General features: G+C 38.8%; 1 protein-coding gene across 6 annotated transcripts; it reads left to right on the top strand.

Annotated features, from left to right (window-relative positions):
- LOC109226787 (kinetochore protein spc25-like) lies at positions 10,372-22,234 on the top strand. 6 transcript variants are annotated; one of them, XM_019391648.1, is made up of 11 exons: positions 10,372-10,702; positions 10,873-10,938; positions 16,141-16,287; positions 18,134-18,247; positions 18,446-18,535; positions 18,613-18,735; positions 19,012-19,232; positions 19,413-19,492; positions 21,518-21,555; positions 21,635-21,748; positions 21,836-22,234. In XM_019391648.1, exons 1-10 carry the CDS (start codon positions 10,534-10,536, stop codon positions 21,643-21,645), a joined length of 1,059 nt encoding a protein of 352 aa, XP_019247193.1. In that variant the 5' UTR covers positions 10,372-10,533; the 3' UTR covers positions 21,646-21,748; positions 21,836-22,234. The 6 variants fall into 6 exon arrangements, with proteins under 6 accessions (XP_019247193.1, XP_019247191.1, XP_019247195.1 ...); XM_019391646.1 differs by having other exon boundaries at positions 16,141-16,302; XM_019391650.1 differs by lacking the exon at positions 19,413-19,492 and having other exon boundaries at positions 16,141-16,302.

The following is a 22,405-nucleotide window of genomic DNA, read 5'->3' as shown; positions in this document are numbered from 1 at the left end:
GAATGAAGTGGGCCGACTTGGTCAACCTATCCACAATAACCCACACTGAATCAACCTTCCGCTGAGTCCGCGGCAACCCAACCACGAAATCCATGGTAATGCGCTCCCACTTCCATTCCGGAATGGGCATCTGCTGAAGTAGGCCACCTGGCCTCTGGTGCTCATATTTGACCTGCTGGCAATTCAAACATCTAGCAACATACTCCACTATGTCCTTCTTCATCCTCCGCCACCAGTAGTGCTGCCTCATGTCACGATACATCTTCGTGGCACCTGGATGAATGGAGTACCTCGAACTGTGGGCCTCCTCTAGAATCCTCTCTCTCAAGACATCAACATTAGGAACACATACACGGCCCTGCAGCCGTAACACACCATCCTCGCCAATAGAAATCTCCTTGGCACCCTGAAGTACCGTCTCTCTGAGGACCGCCAAATGTGGATCATCGAGCTGTCGGGCCTTAATCTCCCCCAACAACGAAGACTGAGCAACCATACATGCTAGGACCCGACTGGGCTCTGAAATATCCAATCTCACAAGTCTGTTAGCTAAAGACTGAACGTCCAAAGCTAATGGTCTCATCTCAGCAGGAATGAATGCCAAGCTACCCATACTCTCCACCTTCCTACTCAAGGCATCCGCAATTACATTTGCCTTGCCTGGATGATAAAGAATGGTAATGTCATAATCCTTTAGTAGCTCAAGCCACCTGCGCTGCCTCGAATTAAGATCCCTCTGCTTGAACAAATGCTGCAAGCTGCGATGGTCTGTATAGACCTCACATGACGCTCCGTATAAATAATGCCTCCATATCTTAAGAGCATGAACAATCACCGCCAACTCTAGATCGTGCACAGGGTAATTTTTCTCATGAACCTTCAGCTGACGTGAAGCATATGCAATAACTCGCCCCTCCTGCATCAATACACATCCCAAGCCAACGCGAGAAGCGTCACAATACACTGTATACATCCCCGAATCGGAAGGCAATACAAGAACTGGTGCCGTGGTCAAGGCTGTCTTGAGCTTCTCGAAGCTCTCCTCAAAATCGTCGGACCAACAGAATGGAGCACCCTTTTGGGTCAATCTAGTCAGCGGTGATGCAATAGATGAGAAGCCCTGCACAAATCACCGGTAATAACTTGCTAACCCCAAGAAACTCCTGATCTCGGTCACTGAAGTAGGACGTGGCCAACTCTGAACTGCCTCAACCTTCTTGGGGTCCACTTTGATACCCTCTCCTGACACTACATGCCCCAAGAATGCTACTGACTCTAGCCAAAACTCGCACTTGGAGAACTTAGCATAAAGCTTCTACTCTCGCAAGGTCTGAAGCACTACTCTCAAATGCTGCTCGTGCTTACCCACGCTATGCGAGTATATCAAGATGTCGTCAATGAAGACGATAACAAAGGAATCAATATAGGGCATGAACACCCTGTTCATCAAGTCCATATATGCCGCTGGAGCATTAGTCAAGCCAAATGACATCACCAGGAACTCATAGTGGCCTTATCTAGTCCTGAATGCGGTCTTCGGGACATCTGAATCCCGAATCTTCAGCTGATGATACCTTGACCTCAGGTCAATTTTAGAGAACACCCTAGCACCCTGCAGCTGGTCAAACAAATCATCAATACGGGGCAATGGATACTTGTTCTTGATGGTGACTTTGTTCAACTGGCGGTAATCAATGCACATCTGCATAGTCCCATCCTTCTTCTTTACAAATAACACCGGTGCACCCCAAGGCGATACACTGGGCCTAACAAACCCTTTAGCTAACAACTCCTCCAACTGCTCCTTCAGCTCCTTAGGAGCCATACGGTACGGCGGGATAGATATAGGCCGAGTGCCTGGAGCCAAATCAATACAGAAATCAATATCACGATCCAGAGGTATGCCAAGAAGATCAGAAGGAAAAACATCGGCGAACTCTCGGACAACTGGCACTGAATTAATCGTAGGAGACTCTGCGGTGGTGTCTCGAACATAAGCTAAGTAGGCCAAACACCCCTTCTCAACCATGCGTTGAGCCTTCAGGAAGGAAATGACCCTACTAGACGTACTAACTGTGGAACCCTTCCACTCAAATCTCGGCAACCCTGGCATCGCTAGAGAAACGGTCTTGGCATGGCAATCTAGAACGGCGTGATGTGGAGATAACCAATCCATGCCCAAAATAACCTCAAAATCGATCATATCGAGCAACATGAGATCTGCTCAAGTCTCAAGACCATAGAAAGTAACCACACAAGACCGGTAGACCCGGTTCACAACCACAGAATCGCCCACAAGAGTGGACACATGAACAGGAACACCCAAAGGCTCAAGAGAAATAGCTAGGAAACGAGCAAACAGAGATGATACATATGAATAAGTAGACCCTGGATCAAATAACACCGATGCATCTCTACCGCTGACGGAAATAATACCTGTGATGACGGCATCTGAGGCCAATGCATCTGGCCTGGCTGGAAGACCGTAGAATCTAGCTGGAGCACCGGCTGTCTGGCCCCCAACTGACTGAGTAGTAGCTGGCTGACCTCTCCCTGTCTGGCCTCTACCCCTGGAACGACCTCTACCAGTCTACTCTCTACCTCTAGGCGGCTGGACTGCTGGTGCTGGGGTCATGGGCTGCTGTCCCTGCTGTACTGCCTTGCCCCTAAGCCTGGGGCAGTATCTCCTCATGTGGCCTGCATCCCCGCACTCAAAACAACGTGGTGCGGCGGCCTGCTGTCCGGATGGCTGACCCTGAATACCAGAAGGCCCACTAGAAGGAGCCTGAGTAGCCGGCGGGCGGTAAGAACTCTCCGGCATAGCACTGAAATAAGGACCGGAAGACTCCGGAGGACCTGAATACCCACTGGATGAACCTTGAATAGCTGGCGGGCGATAAGAATTCTCTGGCATGGCGCTAAAATAGGAGCTCGCTGGAGCACCTCGAGCCGGTGGTGGTGCTGGAGCTGGGTGCCTGCTGGGCTGACCCCTCCCAAAGTGACCTCTGCCCCTGGCTGGGGCACCTCTGAACTCTCCTGAGAATCTGGCCCTCTTGTCCTGCTGCATCTGCTCTCTACCCCTCAAACGGTAGCCCTCAATCCGGCGGGCAATCTCAAGTACTAGCTGATATCCAGTGCCCATCTCTACCTCACGAGCCATACCCGACCAGATAGTGGGATGTAACCCCGCAACAAACCTCCGTACTCTCTCTGCCTCTGTGGGAAGTATCATGAGTGCATGGCGAGACAACTCAGAGAACCTCGCCTCATAGTCGGTCACTGACATATGACCCTGCTCCAGATACTCAAACTGATGACGTAGCTCTTCCCTCTCAGAGGGTGGAATGTACCGATCAAGGAACAACTGAGTGAACTGACCCCAAGTGAGGGGAGGAGCGCCTGCTGGCCTGCTAAGTAAATAAGACTGCCACCATCTACGGGCCCTGCCCTCCAGCTGAAAAGTAGTGAAGTCGACTCCATGTGACTCCAAGATCCTCATGTTGTGCAGTCTATCCCTGCACCTGTCAATGAAATCCTGGGCATCCTCATGACGCTCGCCCCCGAAGACTGGAGGGTGCAACCTGGTCCATCTGTCTAATAACTTCTGCGGATCGCCGTCCACAGCTGGCCTGGGCTGGGGTGCCGCTGCAGCAACTGGCTGGACCCCATCTGCGGGTAGTGCACCCGGAGTATGATAAACTGCGGCTGCATGACCTGGAGCCTGTGCGGTAGGGGTCTGTGCTCCCCCTCCTGCCTGTGAGGTAGCTGGATCTGCTGGAAATAAACCAGCCTGAGTCATAGTGTCCATGAACCGAAGCATACGGCCCATGACCTCCTGAAATCCCGGCGCAGTCATGAAATCCACCGGAGTAGGCACAGCTGCGGGCGCCTCGCCCTGCTCCTCAATAATGGGATCCCTCGCAGGGTCTGCTGGTGGTGCATCTGGAATAGCTCTGGGACGCCCTCGTCCCCTGCCACGGGCCGGTGCCCTCCCCCGGCCTCTACCTCGGCCTCTAGCAACGGGGGGAGCAGCTCCTCCCGGGTCCGAAACGTCGGCGGTACGAGTCCTCACCATCTGTGAGAGAATAGAAGAGGAAACTTAGTACACTGACCACTGCACGATGGAGAATGAATAAAGAGTAGTCTTTCCTAACACCCTATAGCCCCTCGAAGATAAATACAGACGTCTCCGTACCGATCTACAAGACTCTATTAGGTTTGCCCGTAACTTGTGAGACCTACGTGAACCTAGTGCTCTGATACCATGTTGTCACGACCCATTTTCCATAATAGGTCATGATGGCGCCTAACACCGTTGTCAGGCCAGCCGATGCGGAATGTGATTAAGTTCTCATTTTACTTTAGCCAAAGACAGTTATACTAGATTTTCGAATTTAAAGATATGACCAGTAAAGATCATAAAGTGCTAAAATAACGATACAACCCCAAAAATAAATGTCTGTGTGTGCCAGGACCTGGTGTCACAAGCTACGGGCGACTAGTAGAATATACACAAAAGAATAATACACTATCCTACTGTCTGAATCAGAATAGACAGAAACAAAAAGTACAAGAAAGGACTTCTTCGGCTGCGGATCGGCATGAAAGAGAAGCAGCTCACCGTAGAAGTCCCCAAGCGTGCTCACTGATGCGCACCAGGATGATGTCCAGATCCACCTGCCTCAAATCCTGTACAATTAAGTACAGAAGTGTAGCATGAGTACATAAACCACATGTACTCAGTAAGTATCCCGTCTAATCTCGAAGAAGTAGAGACGAGAGGTCGACTTAATACTTACTAAGGTCAAGATAATATAATATAATAAAGTGAGATATACAGCATGAAGGATCTCCAATAACACACGTTTAATAGAAGAGTCATATTCATGTTCTTGTCATAATTAAATTACCAATTTTCCCTTTTTCATATCAAATGAGTGATCATGTCATAACTAAATGTAGGCATATAAATCATGCACAAACATGCCGAGGTCGACGGCCCGCTCCAACGGAAAATAAATTGTGCACTGCCGAGGGTCGAGCGGCACGAACCATAGATGCATCTATTATCACCGAGGCGATCGGCCCGATCCATAACCATCAAGAAAATATCAAGAAAAGCACATAAGGCTCAATTACATGCAAGGGAATTCCTACCAAGGCTCAACAAACTCATACGTTCACCTTTCATTTCCTCAAGTCTCTAGCAAATCAAATGATCATATTGGCAATTTAAAATAAGAGATATTCCCCAATTAGACATGACGTGGGTCCTAAACTACCCGAACAATTATCATATAGTAGCTACGCACGGACTCTCGTCACCTAGTACGTACGTAGCCCCCACATTTAGCAATAATTACTCATTTAAAATTCTATGGGGACAATTCCCTCTTACAAGGTTAGAAAAGAGACTCATCTCGCTCCAAAGTGCACTCCCAATGTCCAAGAGCGAGCCCAAGTCCTTAATAATTCGAAGCCGGACAATCCCAAACTAATCAAACGAAGTAAGAACTAGTAAATAAAGGCTTACAAGGTTGAGTTCTAGCTATTTAAGCAATTTCCTAACCATTAACACAAGTTTCCTAAATTCCGACCCCGGGCCCACATGCCCGGATTCCGAGATTTTTTTCGAAGGAAGTTGTTCTCTATCACCTAAGGATCACAAATATATGATTTCTAGTTCACTACATGGCAAATTATGTGATAAAACCTTAGTTTTCATTAAACCCTAGGTCTAGCTCAAATCCCTTGATTTTACCTAATTTTTAGTGTTAAATCTACCTAATGGTTATGTATTTGAACTAAAAATGAGTGGGGATTACTTACCTTGTAATGTTATGTTGAAACCTCCTCTTTGGAATCACCAAAATCGCCTAAGTGTTGAGAGTAATGTGGAAGAAATGAGTTTGGGTTCGTATTAGTGAACCCTTCTGCCCCCAGTGATTTCCGCTTTCGCGGAAGGAATCCCGCTTCTGGGGGTTCCGCTTCTGCGGACATGAGCCGCTTTTGCGGAAATGGGCAAGGGGCCTGGGCCGCTTCTGTGGTCATAACCTCGCTTTTGCGAGGCCGCTTAAGCGGAAAGCCCACCGCCTCTGCGGTTCTGGGCCTGGGCGGATGGACCGCTTCTGCGGTCAGGGGTCCGCTCCTGCGGTTTCCCCTGGGCCTGGCACCTTCCGCTTCTGCAATAAAACGACCGCTTCTGCGGTCTAAGAGCCGCAGAAGCGGTTATGACAGAAGCAGCAGATAAGGTTTTTCCTAAGTTTTCAACTTCACTCGCACCTCGACCATTTGACACTCGGGGCTCCTGAGCCCCGCCCGAACATACCGACAAGTCTGAAATCACGAGGCGATCCTACTCGAGCCCTCGAAACACTTTAAACAATGCTAAATCAGGGAATCAACCCCAAAACCAAATGATTCAAATCATTGAACCTTCAAGTTCTAAATTTCCCCCTAACGGGTCAAAACGCCCTTAACCCACTCGGATTGACACCAAATTTTACAGGTAAGTCTTAACTGATATATCGGACTGGTACCAAGTTTCTGAATCGAAATCCGAACCCGATACCTAGGAAAACAATGATTTCTTAGTTTCTTTAAACCTTTGAAACTTTAACTTAACAATTTTACATAAAAGTTCATTACTCGGGATAGGGACCTCGGAATTCGATTCCGTGCACACTCTCAGGTCCCATATTTTCCCACGGACCCTCAGAAATTATCAAATCACGATTCCGGGTCCGTTTCCCCAAAATGTTGACCGAAGTCAAACTTGGCATTTTTAAAGAAACTTAAGGAAGCAACTAGACTTATTCTTGCTCAAAACTCTTCTAACTTCCGAACCACCCATCCCCGCAAGTCATAAATTAGCTAAAGCAAGTGCGGGAAGTCTTATTTAAGGGAACGAGGTTCAAAAAATGCAAAACGACCGGTCGGGTCGTTACATGAACAGGCGGGAAATGGCCCAGCTTGAGCTTACCGAGGACATGACCATTGATAGGAGGGTGTGGAGGTTGAGAATTAGGGTAGAAGGTTAGTATGTATTTTAGCGTTTCCCTTTGTCTTCCTTAGTTCAACAATATTAGTGTTAGTATGGTATCTCTTTTACCCTTAGTTTGCTATTTCCACATATCTTGTATTGTTAGTACTTGCCATCAGTATCCTTTTAGTTTGATATCATTATATATCTTGCACTGTTATTACCTGTGATAAGTACTTCTTTCATCTTCCCTTTTTTTATCTTGGATTTAGTTTTCTAAATATCATGTATTGTTATTACTTGCTATCAGTGTTATTTACATCTTTTCTTTAGCCGAGGGTTTTCCGGAAATAATATCTCTGCCCTTCCAAGGTAGGATTAAGGTTGCGTATATCCTACCCTCCCCATACCTCACTTGTGAAAATATATTAAGAATGACTAATGGCATCTATTGGCTTAAATCAATTTCCTTCAAGTTCTCAATTGTTATGTTACATAGCCCTTAATGCTCAAAACTGTCACGAGAACAGTATTTCCAGAATCACCTAAACGTTATATCCATGCTCCATCCACTATTTCCACTACAATTGAGAAAATGATCTAGAAATTTTCTGGCGCAAATAATATTTTATAAAAAAAATTAACTAATTAGATCGTATGTCATGATACGTACCCTGAAGTAGGAAATAGTAACGATGCACCTGAATGTAATCTTTTGAGTCATATTAGGGATGATTCTAGTAGTTTACCATTTTTCCTTGATTCTTAATATCATGTCCTCAAGAGCTTGGAAGTAGTTTCTGGTTAGGCACTTTTCTTGTGTGAAGCTTTGAGGGTGTTAGTGGAGGTCAATATAGTGAAAATAGTGGCTTTGATGGTGGCACTAGTGGTGAAGGGTAGGAGATGCTAGTGGCGGAAGAAGAAGTGAAGGAGAGGGGTAAAATAGGTTGGGGGCAGTGAGGTGGCATGCTACGTGTCTAAAATTTCAGTGCCACGTGGGATAGGGCGTTCACCTTCGATAATCTTAACGGAGAAAGGGTATATTTGAGCCAATTGTATAAACGTGGGGGTATTTTTTGACCAAAAGTATAACGGAGGGTAAACTTGATCCGGGGTATATTTGACCTTTAGCCCAATGCCCAAAGCATCTGCAATTACATTCCCTTCCCTAAAATATTGTGTTACTTGGATTCCTCTTTCAATTACCTTCTTGTGAATCTTCTCCACACCTTTCTGCAGACTCCATCGTGGTTTATACACTCTCATAGGTCTGTACAATCCATATGCACGCCTCAACTTCATTGTTAAGCTCTGTTCTTTGAACCATCATATATATATATATATATATATATTATTTTTGAGCCTTGTAAGAGTTAGCTCTCTAAACATAATAACTACCTCAGGTTGTTTTTAGAATTATTATGACTTTGGATATATATTATAGGGAAAAGGTCTAAAATTGCCCCTTTACTATACTATATTGTTTACTTCTGACATTCGTTATACTATTCGTCCAATCTAGCCTCTACCGTTAATAAACTTTTAAAAATTGCCCATAACCCTAACGGATCTACACCGTGGCAACTGACCCACTCCATTTTTTCCATGTCAACTGCCAAGTCACACGACCTATTGCCACCTCATCGTCCTCTTCACCTACCATTTTCTCTTCTACTCATTTCTTATTAGTATTTTTTTTCTTCTCACCAAACACTCACGTAACAGAAACCACTACTGGCTGGTGACAAATAGCTAGAAACACATTTGAAATACTCCCTCCGTTTCAATTTATGTGAACATGTTTGACTGGGCACAGAGTTTAAGAAAAAATGAAGACTTTTTTAATTTGTGGTTCTAAACAAGTTAAAAAGAGGTCCAGAGTATTTGTGTGGTTATAAAAGCTTCACACTAAGGGCAGAATTGGAAGTTTAAGCTAAAAATTCTTTCTAAATTTAGAAAGGTATCATTCTTTTTGGAACGGACAAAAAAGAAAATAGATTCACATAAACTCGAACGAAGGAAGTACATATTTAGGCCATAAACATCATATCCGAGCGTAGGTGACTAAAACGCCATCACCAGAAAATGTTCGCTTCGTCGGAATACTTTTGCTTTGACAGAAAATACGGACGCTGGCAACCACTAGCCATGAAAGATTATTTATGGTAAAAACGAAGTCCAAAGCCAAAGCAAAAATAGAGATCGGAGAATTTTCAGTGGGATCTCGGGAGGATCCATTTTCCGACTAAGTTCAAAAAGTTCCGAAACCTCCTAAGTTTTTAGATCTAACAAATTGCAAAGAAAAAAGAGAAAATGACTAAAAAAAAAAAAATGAAGGAGGAGGGGGATAAGGCAGTGGTATTTTGGCGACTTTTTGGTCAAGATCTATAATGGATCTTGTTGGTTTTCATGGTGGTTGAAAAAATAAAGAGAGAAAATAGTGAGAGAGATAATAGAGGTAAACGATGGTGGTGGCCTTGTGATTTTTCAGGCGAGTGTCACCGATTCCGTTTGCTGGGTTAGTGGAACGAGATTGCTGTTTGAATAACAAATGTCATGGCCCCACAAACTTTTTACCGTTAAACATCACAAGTTTCAATTTTTTTTTAAACTCCGTCAATCAAACTACCTCATCTAATATAAAACGCCCATCTAATATAAAACGAAAAGTACTTTATTTTTTTTAGAACGGACTAATAAAAATTTTAGTGCCAAATAAGTTGAACCGAAAGGTATACCAGGAATACATTTATAAGCAAAAGACAACTGATTGCTAGCACGGGCCAGAATCATCTAGTGTTCCTTATTATATAGTTCTAGCAATTAAAGAAAGCACGAAAGTGGATAAGGATAATAGCCAAAAAGCCTAAAATCAAAATAGAGCTCTTAAATTTTGTTACTATAGGAACTCATCAAATGTCGAAGGCTCAGCTTTTAGAAAATTTGAATGGAAAAATAAACCTGATGAAATTAGTAGTTGTGCCGAAATGCACTTTTAGGCGTTAGAATTTTATAAATAAGTAGTCACATATTTAGATAAAAAGCTAGAAATGAAAATAAATATTTATCGTATTTGGGAAATCAATATTTTTCCTTAAAGCTATTTATAAATATAACTTTTATTGTATTTCTACATAAAAAGAGATAAATGACTGAAATAGAATAGAAAGATGATTAAAACTTATTTTGGGAAGAATAATTCAGAGATTATACATTATATAATGATACAATGATAAAAGAATTGGTTAAACTAAAAGTGTTTATAAACCGTAAAATTATATTTATCAAATATATAAATAAGCACTTTGATATTTATCAAATATAATAAATAAACCAAAAAAAAAAAAATAGTATAAGCTTAGTGCTTATCCAAAGGAAGACTTATCAAAGAACAAAACAAGAACAGAAAACAAATGCCCCACTTAAATTTTACAGTATAGGAAAGGAAAATCGCGGGCTGGGGGAAAAAATCTCCCAGTATTCAAAAATCTCATACACACAAATTTCCCTCTGAGACACAGTGGAGAGATCCAAAAAAGGGTTTGAGAAAGATGGAGAAAGGAGTACGGGAAAGTATAGGATCAAAAATGGAGGAACTTAGATTAAAATGTGGGAGGGATTTCTCTATTCAACAGCAGCGTATAAATGCAGGCACTACCTCCTTTGAGGAATCCCTGCATTCAACCAACACCCAAGCTCAACAAAACCTTCAATTACAAGGTTAACTTTTCGAAGTGTTACATTTTCGATTTCTAACCACTCCATTTTTAAAAAGTTTAATTTTGTCGGGCGCGCATTTTCAGTTAAATTAAAATATCTACAGCTTTGAACTTTCTCGCTGTTGGATTACTAATTGGTATATTTTTGCTTTGATACTTTTGTCCCGGCAGCAAAAGTTGAGAAATTGAAAACTGAGCTTAGAGAGGCGGAGGATAATTTAATAAAAGCACTTACAGGTATATCAATCTCTCACACTTTGTGTCATACTTCCTTTTTTAGAGCCCGTTTAGCCAAGCTGCCAAAATTTGCTTATTTTAAAAAGGCAGAATAGCCTAAATGGCACCTATACTTGTGTCATTTTGTCATGCCGGTCCCCAAACTTAACAATATGCCGGTTGAACAACACTCTTTCAAATTGTGTATAATAAACGCTTATGACACGAGGCTGTCAGTGCGTGTAATACAACCTCCTCCACGTTGGCTGCCACGTCAAAAAATAACAATGTATAGATGCCATGTCACATGGTAGATTAAAAATAATTAATCATCTATTCGGATCGATGCTTCCGTTTCCTCTTATCCTTACCCCATTGTCTTCGGAACTTTGGCCGAAATTTTTGCCGACAGTGACTCTTATATTGTATTGTACCTCGTCGATTGGGAGGTCAGTCACTTCAAGACAGGTGGTGGAAAGGCAAACATATCGGCGAGAGTTAGGGTTTTGGAACCGGAGGCGGCGGAAGAGGCCTTGAGGTTTTAGGGTTTGGAGGATGACGGAATCGGGTTTTAGCTTGGATTTGAAAGGGAGGGCGTTGGAATCGGAGTCGGAGTCGTGAGCTGCTCGCCGGCGTTTCTTCTTGTCCGCCATTGATGACAGAGATTACGACGGCGTTAGTGGATAAGTGGAGTTAAGGACCAAGGAACTGTGTTCACAGAGCTGAATCAGAGGTAAATTGAAAAGTGGGGTGTAAAATCGAAAAGAATAAGACCGGCGAAAAAGATTGGCCATACAAACACCATGTGAATCAAGATATTCATTGGGTTGCTATGATATGTGCCATAAAATGCAAACTACTCCCTCCGTTTCAATTTATGTGAACCTGTTTGACTGGGCACGGAGTTTAAGAAAAAATGAAGACTTTTGGAATTTGTGGTCCTAAACAAGTCAAAAAGGGGCCTAGAGTATTTGTGTGGTTATAAAAACTTCTCATTAATGTTAGAATTGTAACTTTAAGCTAAATTGTTACCAAATTTAGAAAGGGTTCATTCTTTTTGGAACGGACCAAAAAGGAAATAGGTTCACATAAACTGGAACAGAGAGAGCACTTCTCTAAGTCAAATATTCCCATACTTTCCTTTACCCCATCCTCCTTCTGCCTTTGCTCCTATAAGGTAATCGGGTAGTGATGAAGAAATTGGGCTTGAATGATTTGACCCTCTTTTGGGATTATAAAGAGGAAAGTTGATGGGAATAGGGATGGGGAAATTACTGTGGACGTTTTTAGAAGAATTAGGAATTGTTCTTACCTGGTGCAAACAATGATTTGCATTTGCATTTGCAGGCGGTAATTAAATCAAGAAAAACAAGAATCTTTTTGTTTTTTGTTTGGGGAAGAAGAAGAAGAAGCGTATAAGAAAACAAAAAGGGGAGGGGTGGGGGGAAGAAGCTAACAGGAAAAAGAAAAATGGGGTGGGGTGTGGGGAATTTTGTCTTTTGCTTTTTGTTTTTTTTTTGCTTTTTTACATATTTTATTTTATTTATCATTCTTATTTTAATTATTTCTTATTCAAAATGTCATATTCACGCTCGTTGTCTGCGTGAACTACACTCGTATTGTCCAGCTCAACCATTTTGTTGCCACATGTGCTTGGTCAATGGTCAGATGGGTTTAAAATATAGGTTTTGGTCAAGCTTAAGTGTTTGGATGAAACTTTGTTGATTACAAGGACCGGGATGACTAACCGAAACAAGTACAAGTGTCTAAGAGGCTATTCTGCCTTCTAAAAAGTACTTTTTTTCAGAAGTATTTTTTTCCGAAAGTACTTTTGCAAAAAACAATTTGTGTTTGGCCAATTCATTTAAGAAGTACTTTTTGCAACATTTGGTATACAAATTGTGTTTGGCCAATCTTTCTAAAAAGTGCTTTTGAGTGCCAAATTACCAAAAAGGATAGTACCAAGGTCTTATAATTATTTTAAAGAGAAAAATGAACTTAAATATTTATCGTAATAGACTTTTGTTATTTAACTAAAATATAAAACATAAAGTAAACAAACATATTAAAGATTTAAATCAATTTTACATATATGGTTATACCAAAACATATAATATTATCTAGTATTATTACTTATTGTTACACGATGATTTGAATAATCAAAATATATCATTCAGTATGAATTAGAATTCTATTCCAAAATTTACTATATACTAATAATCCACTATGAAATAATAAGTAAAATCACTCATACATGATAATATTTTTCAACAATTTCATCTCTACTTCTATCACTCAACGCCTCCATATTAGTAGAAGACTTGCTTTGTATTTCGAAAGGAATATCATAAGGCCCATCTCCTTCTTCAATCTCTGCCGTAATGTCTTCGTTAACATAATAGTTGAATTCCTTATCGGTAGACGAATGTCGCTGGATGAAATTATGTATAGCCACGGTAGTTGTAACTAGATGATTCTGAGTGTCAAACTTGAAAGATGGCCTTGAGCGTAAAATAGAAATAATTTTAAATATATAAAAAAAAATTATTTTCATTAAAATAATAGTTAGGTATGTTTAAATTCAAATTCAAAAAGAGTAACTAATTATTAACAACACATAACATATATTTTTTTTTTTAAATTTAAATTAAAAAAGAAACTAATTCTTACCTAACTAACTAATTTTGTCCTAAATTTCCAAGCGGCCTATTGTGAGCCTGACACTTGGTTCAATGTGGATGCCTTTTTTTTCTTCTTTTAATAATATATAGATAGATTATGCGATGCAATTGTAAATTTATTACCTATTTGTAGGTAATTTTTACAAGTTAGATTTGATAACAGTTTTAAAGATTCGGGAACTAATATCCTATAATAGAAGAAATTATAAATGATTATTTGTAGGAAGAGAATTGATAATCCAAAGAAGAATGTAGATAATTTGCTTTAGTGTGAAAAAAGAAGAAGATAATTTGAAAAGTTACAAGACATTACACAAAGAAAAAAATCAAAAACAAGAAAAGTCAATAAAAATTTGGTAAGTTACAATATGATTCATGTATATGATATCTTTAATTTTAAAAGAATGGTAAAAACTAGTACTTAATAAATATGAAAAGAAAAAACTCAAATTAGTAAGGGATAATTTGAAAAATATAAATTTTAAGGTGAGCACGGTTTTGTCTTGAATAAATTAATTTTTCGCTTCTTCCCAAAAGCAGAAAAACTGCTTCTACTGCTGGCCAAAAGTACTTCTCTGTCTTGGCGAAACAACTTAAATTTTTTAAAACGTACTTTTTTGGGAGGAAAAAGTACTTTCGGCCCCCGAGAAGCTTGGCCAAACATGCCCTTAGTCTGTTCCAAAAGAATGTCATACTTACTTATCTAAAAATAATTTAATTTAAAATTTTTTATTTTACCCTTAATAAGATTATTTATAGTCTTAATAACATGATTTATAGCCACACAAAGTCTATGACTTACTTTACACCACAAGTTTTAAAAGTTTACTTTTTTTCTTGAACTCTACGCCGAATCAAACCCCACCACATAAATTGGGTCGGATGGAGTAGTACTAGTGCTTAATCTTTTCTTTTCATAAGGTATAGTAATGATTAATCTTTATTTGCATTGCTATTTTTCTGTGATCTGTCGAAGAATTTATGAACAAAATGAGCGTGTCTAGGTTGAGGATGGTTTTGTGTTTCATATTACTCACCTTGTTGACATTGCTGTCCTAGTTAATTGTCCAAATTTCGTTTATATATCCAAATGCTTAACACATCCGAGGATGGAAAATCACTGGAGTTAATCTTTTGTTGTCATCTCTTCATAATAGTCATCGCAATGGAAAAAGGGTGATCATAGATTTTAAGAGTAGTGTTGATAGAGGTGAAAAGCATTGAATAACTGACTGTGCTTTAACCGCAAAGTGCAACAAGTGCACGCTTTAGCGGAGGAAAGGCACAAATAAAGAAAAAAATATAAACATAAAAGTTTATAAGATAACTGAATTTGAAAAAGCCTACATTAGGCAATATTTTGAAGTAAATTATCAGAATAATGATTTTAATCATCTTATATACTAAATCTATAGTTCATATTCTTAGATAATAACATACTCATTCATAATGTCTCCTTAACAATTGATGTGTCACTTTGCCGGTTATATTAATTATTTAGTATCGCCCTTTACAAGACTAAACTTGTGTGGGCAATAACGTGCACACCTAAGTGCCTTAATATACTCATTAAAATGCTGCCTAAGTGAGACAAAACGCTCAACTTGCATTACTCCTACTCCCGACTTCAAGAATAAAGTGCGCCTCATGTGAGCCTTAGCAACATTGCTTGAGAGTGCTTATGGAGTTTTGCATTTAGGCATAGTTCTTTGGAAGTTCTAAAGAATTACTTTTTATGATTAATAGACACTAGTATTTTGAAGACACGAGTTGGAAATTTCAGGATATTTGTAGGAAAGAACAAGATCTGATGGATCATTTACATTAAGAGAGGAAAACTTATCTGCAAGAAGCTGATAGTTCTGAATGATATCATTCTCTTCTACGTAGCAATGGAACTCACTCCACATTCCAAATTTTTAGGGTAGATGAACTGTATACAATTTGAATTTAGATCATTTTAAGCTTGTGGATGTTGATTGTGGAATTCTCATTAGCACTTCTAATTAGGTTAGTGAACCAGCAATTGCAAATGACTTAAGTATGACAAACGTGCTAATACATTGTACCTTTAACACTCTGATTTTAGTAAGGGTGAGAAGCATCAAAAGTTGAAAGTTGAAAGCTCAAAGTAACGACACCTTCAAGAATCAAGACTTAGAGCGTATAAGAGGGAAGGATTCTAACTTTTAAGAGTTTTACTGACTTCTGTTTGTATTTGATGGTAAACAAGAAGAATGTATGAAGATTCACATGGAAAGTACCTGTGACAGGGCAAATGCTTGGGATTCTTTTCTTTTGTCTATTATTACTCATTCATGATGTTACCAAATGCTCCAGTTCTTGCTCTCATATAATGAATTAAGGCACACATATAATGCATACCTTATCAAAAAAAAAAAAAAACACTTATATGTATCCTTAGCAGGAAAATCGGTTACTCATTATTCATCTTCTTAGTTTATTAAAATTTTGTATGCTCATGCTGTCTTCTTTTCATTCCTTTTTTGTTAATAAATTTATCAAGTTATCTCATTTTCAGTAAAAACCAGAAAAGAGGCAATGAGAATAGCAATAGCAGACTCAATATCTGCTACAACAGCTAGAATGGAAAAACTTAGAGGGGCTGTGGAAGATAAAAAGGCCAGGAAACTTGAATATGCCGCCCTAATATCTCAACATTCTGATGGTAAAGTTCATCCTTGTAAGAGTTATTCTTCACTCATTCATTAAGAAACGGGAGTTGTTGTTTTTCGAGTTTTGTAATTTACACAAATAGGACATGGAAATGTTTCGAGAAGTATCCTTACTCAACTTTTCTTTTCTGGTACTAATAATATTAAGACAAGTGACAATGTGAGTATTTTCTTTGCATATCAATACCTACTTTAAGGATGTTTAATTCTCATTTCTTGCAACTTTTTTTGTTGCATGGAGGTTAACTCTTTGGCCAGATCTTGGGGAGGTTAGAGAAAAAAGAAATTTGCTCTTGTTTAACCAATAATTCTTGGCATAGATTTGTGTATAATTGTCTATTTTGCTGACAATAGTCACCACTGATAATCTATCATATCTCTGCCTAGTATGACCATAGTCACCAAATTCTTTTATGTATGGGATACCAAACCTGCCATTTATACTTTACATCACTATCTGAGAATCATTTAGAATTTCCTTTCTCGAAAAAAGTTTCCCTCGCAAGAACTTTGGCCAAAATCACTTGTTATTTTCCTTTAACCAGAGAAATGAATCATACAGAACTTCTGTGTTGCACACTTGTGATGAAACACTTAATTTAAAAGAATAGTTTGTCGGAGCAGTAGAAAATCATTCCTAGGCGTGCTGCCCTTTTCTTTTCCCTCACCTTCATTCTAGCTTAGCATTAAATTCTAGAAGAGGGAATCTACTAGAGAAAGTAACTAATTGCCAGTTAAATTACCTGAAACAGCACCCGGGGCAGTCTAGCGACCTATGAAGCTGGAACTGACCATGGGCGACTAGGATTCAAATCCCAGCAGAGGTTAAAAAAATACTAGGCGACTTCTTCCTATCTGTTTCAGATTTGATGGACAGAGTTACCTGGTAGTGCACACAAAATGGCTCGGACACCATTGTTATACAAAAAGAAAATACCTGAAACATTAATACATCATTGTTGCACACTTGTTAACATATAGGTTTAGTGCCTCTTTTTTTTCCTTTTACTGAAGGTAGCCTATCTTGGTCTGTTTACCTCACAGTGAGGAAATTTTAATAGCTGTCCTTGTAAGTTAACTCGTGTTCTCATCACCAACCCATTCATTATTTTACAGGTCTTTCTTAATTTGTTCTGTTAGGTCTAACTAGTTCAATTAAGTTGACTTAAGTCTTAGATACTTTCAGAATGTGCTGTATTACTTTTAAGTAGTACTTTAAGTAAAGAAAGATCTAGTTTTCTAGTATATTTGTTGTGCAAGTTGGTGCTCGTCCAACTTTAGTTGCATAATATCACATGCTCTTTGTGTCAAGCTAATGGTGGCTATCACAAAATCATGCCATCTCTCCTAATAAGAGCATTCTAAAGTATTTGAAATGTTGTACCATCAAAAGTTAAAAGAGACTCTTTTTTATATATTCGTCAAATGGCTGAGTTTATCGTTGCTTCTAAATCAAGTTCTAGTTAAGTGTAACGGAGCCTGATCTTCTCTCTGAGTGCTTTTGTGCCTGGTCAAATAAAGGGTATATGATTTGGCCTGAAAAAAAGGTATATGTTTTGGTGGAAAGGAGTATGAAGAAATAATGATAGTTGTCTCTTGTTCCTTTGTGATATCCCAAGCTCTAAAATAATGTCAGACATGAAAATGTTCAATTTAGTTTTTTTCATATTGTCCTTCCACAATGCTCCTTTTATTTATTGCAAAAGTTATTTCTGTGTTCATCATGTTGGTGCTGCTTTTATGTGCATAAGTTCTTATCTATTTGTGCTGTTTCCATTAAGTGCTTGATATCCTTGTTTGGTAATTGAGCTGTGCATTTCTTTTCTGTTGGGGGGAAAGCTCTGGAAGCATTTCAAGAAAAGCTTAACCAGAATACTGAACATATAGAGGCAATAGAGGAGGCTACTCTGTGGTACAATAAGGTGCTTCATTTACGTATAGAATGTGGCCAAGGTACGCAGAATCTAATGGTAGACGCTTTTTAGCGTAGTAGAAGATTAAATCTTTTTCTTGCTGAACATGTTAAAAAAGGAACAGCTCTCTATTCAGATTCTGAACTCTAATATAGATACAATTATCCTTATTCGAACATTGATGGCCTACATCTAGATACAATTTTCTTTAGACATTTATGTCCTACATTTTCTGCAGGAGTAAAATTCATCTTTACTAATGTAGATGCCGACAATCCAGACAAGGAGTACTCCTTTACCGTCCGTCATGAGAATGATGTATATACTTGTAAGTCTGGATTTTTAATCAACTTTAATAAATTGAAGGTAGCTCTGAATTATAACTCTTTCCTTTGCTTGGTTTAGTGATTGATTGCGATCCACAACTGCATGACGCAAAAGAGCTGTTGATTGAGTTAAATAAAAGTGATGGACTATTCAAGTTCGTCCGGACGATGAGACTGAAATTTCTAGAAGCTGAAGCACGTGGTATGCCCTGTGACTTGCCTGTTTCTTAATTCTTCTCCTGATTGCAAACTTTTTTAAAAAAAAAAATAAAAAAATCATGCCTGTACATTGCTAGTTCTCCAAATCATTAAAGACTAATTGGTACCTGTAAGCCCCATAAAAATGGCATGTTCGTTACAGCCTGCAGAATCACAAGTATGATAGGAGTGTTTTCATGCAAATGCTGTTATTGTTTCAGAATTTGGATATACTCGCTAAGCTACTTTGGGGGGAATGTTTTTATTCTGTTCCTTCCAGGATTAACATCTCAAGATCAGGATGCTACTACAATCCCTATGCCTGCCCCGATTTCATTCATTTCAGCTGATAGTAGAGATGAAACTTCACCCCAGAAAGAGGAGCCTCAAACTGATAAATATAAGAGAAACTCCATGAAGCTTGCCCGCGGTAAACGGGATAGGTCATCCGTCCTCTCTCCTGTATCTGCATCATCTAATCGCTGGTCCCCTCATTTTAAGGTATCTATCTGTTAACTTTGAACATATTTGACAATTCACTCAAATTAGTTCCAGTGTTTGTTTATCCTGTGACTCTTTTTTCCTTGGGTAATGTTGAATCGATCTGTTTTCTTGATTGTACTATTCTGTTCATAAATGCTGTGATGTGAAACCACCTGTGGCAAACTGATCTGAAAAAAGAGACCACCTATGGCTGAAAATGGTTATTTGGACCTCAAATTGGATTGGGACTTAACACACAAATGCATGAGAAAAGTCAGGTAAACTTGCAAATGGTCATCTTGCCCACTGTTGTTATATAACAAGGATCAGTCCAGTTTAGCAATTTATCAATTTCTTATATGAAAATTTTATATTACAGAACATCAGGGAAAAAGAATAAAGATATGCATGTGCTTGAATGAAGCTAGTGCAGCAACATGATTTTGAAGTGTGGGATACTGTTGTCGCAGAAAAACATGAAATAAGGAATTTAGAGTTAAGAAGTGGAATCTGCATTAGAAACATCATTTACTATCAGTGTCATTTAGGCCTTTTAATTTTAGCACTGTATAATATTAATGGTTCGTCAACTTGGAGCATGTGAGGAATATGGTTATCTTTAATCTGTAGGTTCAATACTTCAATCACACAGAATTCATATGTCCATTTCTGAGCTAAACATATTTAATCCCTCGCACGCTAAATAAAGTTTAACAGGAAAAACATAGCAACTAATAACACTATCTGAATGATTCCAGCGATTACAAACATTTTCACTAATTTACACCATTAGATGAATAATCACAGAGAAGTGAATTAATTCGAAACAATTTTATTCATTATGCCTTCTCGTGAATAGTTTTTGACCGAAATATCTATTGTGTAACATCATTGCTTAAATAATCATCTCATAACATCAACAAATTCAATTAGATTGAATTTGAATAAGCACTTCATACAGAATGAGTACCTAACAAGCAAAATTTTCCTATTTGGCAGGTCAAGAAATGATAAAAATTAGCCTTTTGTTTCATCTAAGTTTGTTGAAGCACCTTCTTGAAGTTGATCAGCCATCATAAGTCTTAATTGGCCAGCACTGACCAGCAAATACTCCCTCTTCACTTTAAGTGTCTTACTTTTCCTTTTTGGTCTGTTTAAAAAAGGATGCTACCTTTTTATAATCTGTAAGTTTATTTTTTAAATACGAAGTCTCAGGTTCAAATCACAGCGGAGGCAAAAAATACTAGGTGCTTTCTCCTTATTTGCCCAAGTCTTATTGGCAGAATTACCCGGTAGCTATGTTGATGGGAGGTAGTAGCTACCTGGTGGAATAGTCGAGGTGCGTGCAAGCTGACCCAGAAACCACTGTCATAAAAAAAAAATATTTAGTTAGTTTTTAACTCCAACGTTCTCATCTAACCCTTAATGTCACTCCTTATAGGATTGATATGGCATGTTTAAGACCACAACATTGTAATAGTATATTTAGTATGTTATATACACCTTTAGTTTAACACCGTAAGATTTAGAAGTCTTCACTCTTCATTACATTCTTAAATTTTGTACCTAGATAAACTAAGATACATAAAATGAAATGGGATTTTAAGTACCTAAAGAGTGGAAATTAACGAGCCAATAATAATGAAGCGGATGCTGGAGCCTCACAGCCTTCCTAGGGTTTGAATTAGCTGACTTTGTTTCCTAGGTCTAAAAGACTTCATTGATTTTGCTGAAGTATATTATCACAGCTTTCAAGTTATCTATCCGATTATCCTTTTATTTATTTTTGGCCTTTCTGTTGGTTGTTTCTGCAAGGCCTTATGGTGTACTCCCATATGTTTTAATCTTGTATCTATTGTAGAACAGAATCTGCTGAGTGTTGCAGTTATTTTTTATCTTGTCCTTCTACTCTTTATCTCCTTTCTATTTTGGATATGAGTACTTGATCTGTATCCTATTGATGGAAAGTTGAATAGCAAGAGAGACGAGCATCACAGATTAAAAAAAGCAAAGGTCTTATAGCTCCCCTCTACTAGTTTGGGATTGAGGCTTAGTTAATTGGTTGCTAACAATGCAACAGTTGATAGTAGGAATGCAACCAAACATTTCTTTCTGTAATATGTGTTTCATTTAATGATAAAATCCATTACAGTAATATTTATTATTTTGGGATTAAAGTTATTCGCTTGCTGATTCGAAGACAATCTCAAAAGAACATAAACAAAATCAATAGTTTTTGACTTTTTGTAATGCCTGAAAAGGTTGATGAATTTGATGTGCGTCCATTTTTTTTGGAACCCCAGGAAAACCCGCAGCTGCCATCACAGTCTCTGCCCTTTGGGTGAGCACTAAAATTTGAAAGTTATTGGTATGTGAAAGCATAGGTGGTAAAGGGGTATTAATGGTGTTTTTGAATGTAGCAAAATGGTAGATTGAATGTCCAAAGTGCAACGAGAAAAGGTGAAGCATGCCATGGTCCATAATTGCCAGGGACTACCAAAAACAATGAAAAGAGAAGTCTTCATAATTCCAATGTAATTTTTACTAGTATCGTTTTATAGTGTGCTTACCTTTTTTTTTGGTCCTGATGGATATACAAGTGTAAATCTGTTTACTTACAGGTCTCTCCCTCTCCCAAAAATTTAAGGAAAAAGTCATTCCAAATGTGGAAGCAATCTTCGTTGAATTAGTGCCCGAGTGTGCTTCCACTGTTTATGAGCTTCAATTTCGTCATTTGCTAAAGCTGAGCAGTGACATTCGTTGCAGTCTGCAAAGTATTTCCCACTTGCTCCCCTCGTCTGTGGGTTCATTGCTACATAGCATGTACTTGCCGAACCCTGCCATTCCAATGGGAAATTGAACCCTCGTCAATAAGGTGGAAGTTCAGGTAACCAATCAATTGAGATAATAATTCGTCATACAAGACAGAGTAAAGAACAATTAGTGGGTGCGAGTACCATCACACTTAATATTTCTATTTTTTAGTGATAATGAATGCACTTATCCAGTACCAAAAGCTACATTTACTCTTGATTATTATATCTTCCTGAAATGTTTGATACAAAAGTTATTTTCCCGTTCATTTTTAGAAAAAAAATAAGATAAAAATGTCCACAAAGAAGAAGAATTGTATGAGATTTGAAAGGATATTGGACAGCGTAAGAAAGACGAGCATATATGGACGAACCTGT

This window comes from Nicotiana attenuata, chromosome 6, assembly GCF_001879085.1.
Source record: "Nicotiana attenuata strain UT chromosome 6, NIATTr2, whole genome shotgun sequence".
In the NCBI taxonomy this organism is placed as follows: Eukaryota; Viridiplantae; Streptophyta; class Magnoliopsida; order Solanales; family Solanaceae; genus Nicotiana; species Nicotiana attenuata.
This window is presented reverse-complemented; position numbering and strand designations above follow the sequence as displayed.

Bases quoted from the DNA above. Each gene is read 5' to 3' on its own strand.
- LOC109226787 (XM_019391646.1), top strand. From the start codon at position 10,534: ATGGAGAAAGGAGTACGGGAAAGTATAGGATCAAAAATGGAGGAACTT. The intron at 16,303-18,133 runs GTAAGAGTTATT...TTGGGGGGAAAG, and splicing joins TGATGGTAAAGTTCATCCTT to CTCTGGAAGCATTTCAAGAA. The intron at 18,536-18,612 runs GTAAGTCTGGAT...TGCTTGGTTTAG, and splicing joins TGAGAATGATGTATATACTT to TGATTGATTGCGATCCACAA.